The sequence below is a fragment of the Furipterus horrens genome, unplaced genomic scaffold (genome assembly GCF_987537825.1).
Source record: "Furipterus horrens unplaced genomic scaffold, mFurHor1.1.pri manual_scaffold_11, whole genome shotgun sequence".
NCBI lineage: Eukaryota > Metazoa > Chordata > Mammalia > Chiroptera > Furipteridae > Furipterus > Furipterus horrens.
The window spans coordinates 10,066,255-10,075,163 of record NW_028327181.1 but is presented as its reverse complement, the minus strand read 5'-3'; the positions used below and the strand labels follow the sequence as shown (position 1 = coordinate 10,075,163).

General features: G+C 46.9%; 2 protein-coding genes across 2 annotated transcripts in view; both read left to right on the top strand.

Annotated features, from left to right (window-relative positions):
- Nucleotides 1-2,364: 2,364 nt before the first annotated feature.
- RPLP0 (ribosomal protein lateral stalk subunit P0) lies at nt 2,365-6,062 on the top strand. Its single transcript, XM_090291905.1, has 8 exons — nt 2,365-2,424; nt 2,692-2,793; nt 3,726-3,901; nt 4,010-4,097; nt 4,309-4,455; nt 4,564-4,749; nt 5,379-5,519; nt 5,830-6,062. The coding sequence occupies exons 2-8, from the start codon at nt 2,740-2,742 to the stop codon at nt 5,989-5,991; spliced, it is 954 nt and encodes a 317-aa protein (XP_090148031.1). The 5' UTR covers nt 2,365-2,424; nt 2,692-2,739; the 3' UTR covers nt 5,992-6,062.
- Nucleotides 6,063-7,124: 1,062 nt separating this feature from the next.
- GCN1 (GCN1 activator of EIF2AK4) overlaps nt 7,125-8,909 on the top strand; it is a 54,862-nt gene continuing 53,077 nt past the window's right edge. Inside the window, exon 1 of the mRNA XM_090292633.1 lies at nt 7,125-7,168. Within this exon, the coding sequence (XP_090148759.1) occupies nt 7,151-7,168 (18 nt within the window). The 5' untranslated portion in view covers nt 7,125-7,150. The remainder of the gene's footprint in view (nt 7,169-8,909) is intronic.

Below are 8,909 nucleotides of genomic sequence, written 5' to 3'. Positions count from 1 at the left end.
GTGGAACCCTCCCAGGTGAAAGGGGTAAACTAACAGTTGGCGATTGGTCTCTACTGTCCCCTGGTGGTAGTGTTCGTATTTGCAGGCTTCCTCGCTCTTAGCCAGAACTTCAGTCCTGCTCCCCGCTCCCACCTCCCCTCATCACATCCCACCCCCGGCCTCCTCTGGAGCTTCCTGGACAGCTTTGTTCCTCAGTTTCCCTGTTTGGAATGGCCCTCCAAATGTCGCATGTTGAATTCTAGTCTAAACCCTGTCCATGGCACAGTGAGCGCAGAAGTGAAAATTACCTTAAACTCTCAAACAAATAATTACTTGGTTTATTGTTCCAGCCCATGTTGGATTTATTTTATTTATAGAAATGGATATGGTGCAATTTTTTTGTAATTTGCTCCTTCATTTAAGTGTATTCTGTATTTTCCCATGTCAATAAATAGATCTGCATCATTTAAAAAAATTTTACTTGGGCAAATTATTTAACCTTTCTGAATTTTCTCATCAATAAAATAGAAGTACTAAAACTGTGCCTCCACGGGGGATTGTTGCAAAGATTAACAACTGTAATGTGCACAAAGTACCTAGCACAATGCGGAGCATGCAGCAATACCTTGTCATTCAAAACGGATCTTAGCAGACTAGGAGGCTTTAAAATGATATATAGAGATTTCTAACTTGGTCAAGTACAAAGGGTAGGATCTGCTGTAGGCTCTAAGCTCATTTATTTAAAAAATATTTTAAAAAAGATTTAAAATTTATTTTTAGAGGGGAAGGGAGAGAGGGAAAGAGGGAGAGAGACATTGATGTGAGAAACATCAATCGGTTGCCTTTTTGTAAGCACCTTGACTGGGACTGAATCCACAACCCAGACATGTGCCCTGACCTGGAATCCGAATGGCAACCTTTCACTTTTCAGGATGATGCCCAACCAACTGAGCCACACCAGTCAGGGCTAAAAGAATATTGATATAGTACAGTTGTTCAAGTAAGTGTTAAGTGAATGTATAATAAAAGAAGCTAGCATTTGTAGTAACTTCCTCCTGCATTCCAGGAGCTGTGTTAAGTCTTAACAAATATCTCGTGAAATCCTTATAAGAACTCTAGAATGTGGATGCTACTACCCTATTTTACAGGTGAGGAATGAGAAACAGAGTCAGCAAGGTGAAACCACTTCCTAAGGTGACGTAGATAGGCACTAACAGGACGGAGATCCAGGTCACAGGACTGCAAATCCTGTATTCATATGTTCAACAAATAATTATAATATGCCTACAATGTGCTAGGCACAAGACATACATTTCTGCCTTGTGACCCTGGTCAGGTAGCTCTGCTGGTTGGAATGTCTTCTTGAACACACTAAAAAGTTGTCGGTTCCATCCTGGTCAGGGCACGTACCTAGGTTGAGGGTTCATCCCCGGTCAGGGCGCATTAGGGAGGTAACCCATCAATTGGTTGATGTTTCTCTCTTACATCTATGTTTATCTCTCCTTCTCTCTCTCTCCCTCAAAGAAAAAATAAATCAAAAATATACTCGGGTAAGGATTAAAAAAGAAGTCTGTCTTGTGTAGCTTGCATTCTTGTGGGGAGAGACATTCAAACAGCAATGTAAGTACATAGTGTGTTAGAAAGTGTAAGTGCTACTGAAAAAACAGAAAGGGAGTATGGGAGTGAATTATTTTTTATTTTTATTTTTTGTAATTTTAAATAGGGCAGGCAGGGTAGGGCTGCTTAAAGCAGGTGATATTTGAGCCAAGCCTTGATGGAGGCTTGCGGATATCGGCAAGGAGCTTTCAGGGAAGACGGAATAACTGGTGTAAGGGCCCTAACCCGGGCATCTTGTCGTCTAGCTGGAAGGGAATGAATCAGTAGGAAAATAGGAGATGCGATTACAGGGGTACAGGCTGGTCGCGGATGATGTAGGGTCTTCCTTGTAGGCCAGTTAAGTTTTAGGCTTTTTACTTTGGGGAAAATGGGGAGCCTCTGAAGAATTTTGAGCGGATGAGGAAATGATCCAACTGTTTAAAAATGATCCCTGTGCTTTTGTAGGAGGGAAGAACAAACTGTACAGGAGACAGAGAGCATTCTCTTTGTAAGGCATGTGCAACTATTTCTGAGCTACACGACATGGCCAGGTGACCGGGGAAACGTCAAGTTCACCAATTCTAGAGCAGCTCCAGCCCAGCAGAGGGAAGCAGCTCTGAGCAGGTTCCTGCAACGCTACAGTGTTTCCTTAACTTCCGTATTTAAAGGAAGCTTCCCGTAGGCTGGAGTGGCAGCGATATCACCCAATGGCTGTCGATGTCAGTTTCGCCACCCGCGCTGGCTAATGGGCGGGGGCGCTGTCTGAGGCTTCTGATTGGCCACTTTGTTCACTTATAAAAGGTGCGCGCCGGCTCGAGGCCTTCCTCTTGCCAGGCGCCCTCGTGAGAGGTTGGTGCGGGTGGGCCGTGGCGCCGGGGGACTGGCTGCGGGAAGGATGGGCGTTTTTACGGAGAGATTTGGGGCCCGTGGGGTCCAGGCCTATGTGACCTGGGGCTTCGGCAGCGGCTCGCGCTCTCCGAGTGGTGGCGGCGGCAACCCAGGCCAGGCCGGCGGTCGCGCACGTGTGGCCTGCTTCATATAGGCCTCTGGCTTTGAGTCCGGCGGGGCGGTGGGGACGGGAGTCGGGGTGTCTGAGCTCCCTCTCTCTCTCCTCAGTGACATCGTCTTTAAACCCTGCGTGGCAATCCCTGACGCACCGCCGTGATGCCCAGGGAAGACAGGGCGACCTGGAAGTCCAACTACTTCCTTAAGATCATCGTAAGTGCGGGGTGGGTCGAGGCGCCCAGTTTGCCGCGCGCGGGCTGATAGGGACAGTCACCTGCTGAATTGGGCTATTTTAGGCAAATCTCATTTTAGTCTTTAGAATTTACAGAGATCTGCGTGCCACCCCACCTGTTGCAGGTAAACAGGCTCAGGCAGTTTAAGGGACACCTAAGGTAACTGAGTGGCATTCGTTCCCAGGTCTGGCATCCAAATAGCGCTCATCGTACTTTTATTCCTCTGCTTCCATCTTTGGGAAGGTGTGAGGAAGTGAGTGCCTCAGTATAAAAAGGCAAGTTGCTGCATATTTAGGTCCCGTCAAGAAGCTCAGTGTGCAAATGCATGTTACCTTTTGGAAGACCTTGAAGTTGGTCCTCCCTACCCAGAAATTCTGACAGTGCTTTTGTCAGAATGTGGAGCTTATTCTGTTTCCTTGCTCATTTCTCAGGAAGGTTTTTAGACACAATATTTGTTTAGCAGGATTGTACAATAATGGTACACCCATAACCTAGGTTCTTCCAGTAAGTTTTCATCGTATTTACTTTATGTTGTGTTTTGAATGCTATAAATCCAGCCTTACTTGGAACAGTTTTTTCTTTTAAGTCATTTTAGTGAGTCAGAAACATACCTCCTAATTGGGAAAATTAAAAAATGGGAGCTAAAATTAAAAATCTTTTGGATTGAATGTGCAGACCCGGTTTTCACTATTCATACTCAGCAAGCAAATCTTGGACAGATCGGCAGTGTTACAACTCAGGTGTCTCCAAGGGGGAGGAGCTGGCCCAATGTCTGAGTTCAGAGTCACTTCAAAAGCATAGAAGAAAGGGAGTGAGATGGAAACCCGTCGCTGTGGGGTTTGGTTTCTCCTGATGTCCCCCCCGCCCCCTTCTTCCTGTTAAACTTGGCTTGTTTCTGGCTGGTTTTTGTAGCAACTTCTGGATGATTATCCAAAATGCTTCATTGTGGGAGCAGACAATGTGGGCTCCAAGCAGATGCAGCAGATCCGCATGTCCCTCCGCGGGAAGGCTGTGGTGCTGATGGGCAAGAACACCATGATGCGCAAGGCCATCCGAGGGCACCTGGAAAACAACCCAGCTCTGGAGAAGTCAGTTAATTCTCTGGCCATCTTTGTCCTCCTCTGTCCCTTCTCCCTTTTCCTGGAGAAGAATGGTGCTGAAAGGTGACCGGCCTCTCTGTAAACTTCTCTTTGTAGACTGTTGCCTCATATCCGGGGGAATGTGGGCTTTGTGTTCACCAAGGAGGACCTCACTGAGATCAGGGACATGCTGCTGGCCAATAAGGTAAGAGGAGAATCAGGTTGGCTAAAGAGACCTTAATTAGTTTTGGTTCTTTAAAGGCAAAACGGGGTGGGGGTATAAGGGGACTAAATGGTAATGGAAAAAAATATATAATAAAGAGTAAAGGAATAAATTAAAAAAAAAAAAAGCAAAACTGACCATTCTCAGGTTGTATCTGTGGAGAGAGAACTCACGGTTCTTGTTTCTTGCTCAGGTGCCAGCTGCCGCACGTGCCGGTGCCATTGCTCCATGTGAAGTCACTGTGCCAGCCCAGAACACTGGTCTGGGGCCAGAGAAGACCTCCTTCTTCCAGGCTTTGGGCATCACCACTAAAATCTCCAGAGGCACCATTGAAATCCTGGTGAGTGGACCTGGCTTGCCAATGCTAGTCAGGCCAGTAGTGGTGGCTCCTCTTGGTGGCGGTCAGTCTGCAGGATGTTACACTGCCAACTATTACCTTTTTCTTCAGAGTGATGTGCAGCTGATTAAGACTGGAGACAAAGTGGGAGCCAGCGAAGCCACCCTGCTGAACATGCTGAACATCTCCCCCTTCTCCTTTGGGCTGATCATCCAGCAGGTGTTTGACAATGGCAGCATCTACAACCCGGAAGTGCTTGACATCACAGAGCAAACTCTGCATTCCCGCTTCCTGGAGGTACATGCTGCCCATTCTAGTCTCTTCTTTCTCGTAATGGTTAAGAGCATGTCTAGCTTCAGGCTGAATCTTGGCCACTCCATTGAAACCAACTGTAACCAAGGACAGTTTATTTAATCTGTCTACCTCAGTTTCCTTCTCTGTGAAATGACATTATCGATAAAAGATTGTTGGGGAAGAATGAAGTTGTGAATATAAAGCCTTAGAAACAGTGCTGGGCACGTAGTGAGGGCTATTCTAGGGACTGCAATAACGTATGATTAACTCTGGCTTTTTGGAAATTTCACTTGTGGATGGAAAATTCCCTTATGGCATGAGTTTTAACATTTTTCTCTCGTGGAACTCAACAGTTATGTTAACAGTTTATATTTTTTACAAAATGGTGGCTTTTGTAATCACCATCGTTATTGTATAGGGAATACCTATGTTGTGAATAAGGGTAAAAAGCATTTATGAGTCACTGGGTCTGAATTGCCCTGCCCAGAAGTATTTAGTGTGTGATGAAGTATCCGGTGTGACACTTAAGATGCCAGTCCAGCCGGTCTTGTCTGCCATTGAGCTTTGCTTGGACTTCATTATCTTTTCTCTAAGCCCTCTCTTGTAAAATGTAAATTTTCCTGCCTCCACAGGGTGTCCGCAATGTTGCCAGCGTGTGTCTGCAGATCGGTTACCCAACTGTTGCATCAGTACCACATTCTATCATCAATGGGTACAAGCGGGTTCTGGCTTTGTCTGTGGAGACTGATTACACCTTCCCACTTGCTGAAAAGGTAAAAAGAACCTACCAGGACCGTAGTGGGTCTGGCAGTTAGCAAGAGGATAAATGGCAGCCTGCTGAGTGAGCGCTTTTATGATGGTATTTTACATAGCAGATACATTTTTTTAAAGTATACTTGAGGGATTAGGGGCAGGGGGGTGTGCCCTTGACTTTGGAAATGGCAAGAGGCCCAAAGAGGGGTTAGTTAATGGGTAAGGGTCTCTTTCAGGGAAGTCTTGAGGTTGTTCATTAAATTAGAGCTCTACAAAGGCTGATGGGTTATGGGTGACAATTTTGACTGTGAACTTTTCCCCTTGCTTCAGGTCAAGGCCTTCTTGGCTGATCCATCTGCTTTTGTGGCTGCTGCCCCTGTGGCCGCTGCCACCACTGCTGCTCCTGTTGCTGCCGCAGCCCCAGCCAAGGTTGAAGCAAAGGAGGAGTCGGAGGAGTCGGACGAGGATATGGGATTTGGTCTCTTTGATTAATCACCGAAAAGCAACCAGCTCAGCCAGCTTTATTTGTGAAGCAAGGAAATAAAGGCTTACTTCTCTTAAAAGTCTCTGTACTCGTCATTTTGTTTTGAGGTTTATAATATTGTATGCTAGAAACTAAAACCATAGAGCTTTATTTGGAGTTGATATTTGGGTGTCCTTTGTAAATGTAATGATGGTCTCCTAACATTCAATACTTTTTCTAGGCCCAGCCAGCTTTAACTAATTTTTTTTCTTTTTGTAAAAATTAAGATTTATTGGGGTAATTTTTATTTTTTTTATACAAGAATTATTTCCATGGCCATGGGCCACTAATCTGAGTTCCTTTAAGATTCGAGTAGGTTTAATGTCAGTAAAGATAAGCACTCAGTGATGTGCCACTCAGTTTTTCAAACTGGATGGTGACCATCATTTTAAAGAGATAAAACATCTGATTGTTACAAGGGCAGTCCTGAATCCTACAAGGATGTATTTGTTGTGACTTGGTCTCCGGTCAAAAGTACAAAAGCCATTGCTAATAGAGGGGCAATAACAGCTGTGCAGACCGCATTCTCTAAACTAGTTATAAAAAATAACTCCGAGGGCCATGGGGCCCTTCCCTCCTCTTAGCCTCCTGCCCTGTAGCCTGGGCTCCAGCACCCAGCCTGGGGCATTCTGGACTTGCCCTTGGGCAGGCTCCTCAGCTCCTGAATCCTTCCCCGACAACCATATCCACCCTTGTTTTTTTAACACCTTTGTCCACCGCTGGGTTACAAACAGGACAAGACACTAGTTCCCTGTCTCCTTTTTACATAGGTCACTTCCTGCCATCTAGGAAACTATCATTCTCTAAAAAAAAATTAGACCTGCGGACTCCGCGTAGCAGTCTGCAGGGCGCTTTCACTGAGTTACAAAATCCCCAGACTCGTCTCCCACGAAGCCAGGCCGAGGTCGCCGGGATGGATACCCGGGCTGAGGAGCAGGCCTTGGGGAGGGCTCGGGCACTGGGTCCGTCCGCCAGACTTCCGAGTCCGGGTAGTGCAGCGGCGACCGCCGTTCCGCCCGAGGGCGCCAAGCCGTGGCCAGAGCGGGCTGCAGGTCTCGCCCTGCCGCGTGTCCCCGCGCCGTGACCCGGAAGCGCTCCGGAAGTGGTTCCTGAGTCAGCGCCGGTAGGATGGCGGCGGACACGCAGGTGAGGCGGGTGGCTGCGGGGCCAACGCGGCCGGCGAGTGGGTGCGGGCAGCGGCCCCCGGGCGGGACCGCTCGTGTAGCTGGCCCAGGGGCTCCGGGGGCGACGGCTACGGAGGGCGCGGCCCCGGGGCCGCCTCGGGCAGTTCCCTCGGGGCTCCGGCTCGGGCTCCAGCCCGGCCCCTGGCCCGGGAGGCGCGGACCGAACTTGGGCTCGAGGAGTCAGGGACTCCGGCCTGGACCCCGGCGCGGACTTCCCCAGCCCTGAATAGCTGAAGTTCTCCTTTTGGAGACTCAACTCCCATTGTCCGACAACCCCCGCCACTGAGCCTGGCCAGCGCCAACTCTTGCTTAAACTTCACATTCAGCAAACGTTTCTGGAGCACGTCCTGTGTGTCGGAACTTGCAGGGTAGTCTGTGTCCGTACCGAACTTAGTTTGAGCTCCAGCTCGTCGGTATTTATGAGACGCTGGGCAAGTGACTTAACCCCGCCAAGTCTCAGTCTTTTCATCTGTGAAATGGGGTTAAAATAATACATCTAGGGTGGTTGTGAGGACTCAATGAGATAAAAGTAGAGCTGCTTATCCGTTAGTTGTTAGTATTAGGTCCAGGGTCAGATTAAAAAAAAAAAATCTGTCAGTACCTAGAAAGAGTCTTGTCACCCTTGAGTATGTATTGTCGACCATGGGTACCTTGTAGTTCAGGGAAGGACTTGAGAACACCCCAGCCTGGTTTGTAGTTTTTTTTTTTTTTTTTTAGAGTGAAAAGACGATATCAAGAGAAAAAAACGCAGGTGTCTAAAGGACAGCTTGGTTCACTTGGGTCTTCAGGGTGAGGAAATTATTGATTATGATATGGTGGCCGTGATGCCAGATGGTGATACTTACTGCGAGTTTCCTGTGCAAGGGGCAAGTAATTTGTTTCAAGTTGAGTTATTTTGAAAGCTTAAGTCTGTTGGGTATTTCTAAGGGGATTGGCAGAGCACATGTTGAATATTTTAACACTAAAGTGCAAAAAGAAAAAAAAAAAGAAAACCCCTCTGGAGCTGTATTTATTCAGTATGGCAGCCATTAGTCACGTGGCTAATTTAGCCAAATAGCTACACCAGTTAGTTTAAATTAATAAAGTTAAAAATGCAGTTCTTTAGCTGTACTTGCCACATTTCAGTGCATGTGTAGCTGCAGGTGGCTAGTGGCTGCTGTATTGGACAGAACTAAAGAACAGGGCCATCATCACAGAAAGTTCTAGTGGACATGCTACTCTGGAGAGAAACCTGTGAACTTGAAAGCTGTTTGCATCTGGTATCAACAGTCAGTGACTCTTCTGAAGGATCTTAGGATGCCTTTCTCAGTTTTGTTCTGACAGGGTCTCGAGTGTGTAACACTTCTTTTCTGATCAAGGAAAGGAAGACCCTTGAACCTGGGAAATCTCTTTTGTCTTTATGAGAGAAGCTGTAGCCAGGAATTTAATACTGTCCTGGAAAAACAGCTGCGTGGGAATTCTAGGGTTGTTGTGAGGATTCAGTGAGATAAGGTAGAGCTCCTTTTATGTTGGTAGAGGGTAGATTGTATACATGCGTGCATTTTTGCTATCTCTTCAGACCTCACTGAAACTAATAAGGTTTTTTTTTTTAAAGTCCCACAAAGATTGGGGGAATGGGGAGCAGACAACAGCAGCTTTTGGTAGCTAGAAAGTGATTAGTGGGAAAGGATTTAGCAGACCCAAGGAGAACGAACAGTAAGGCA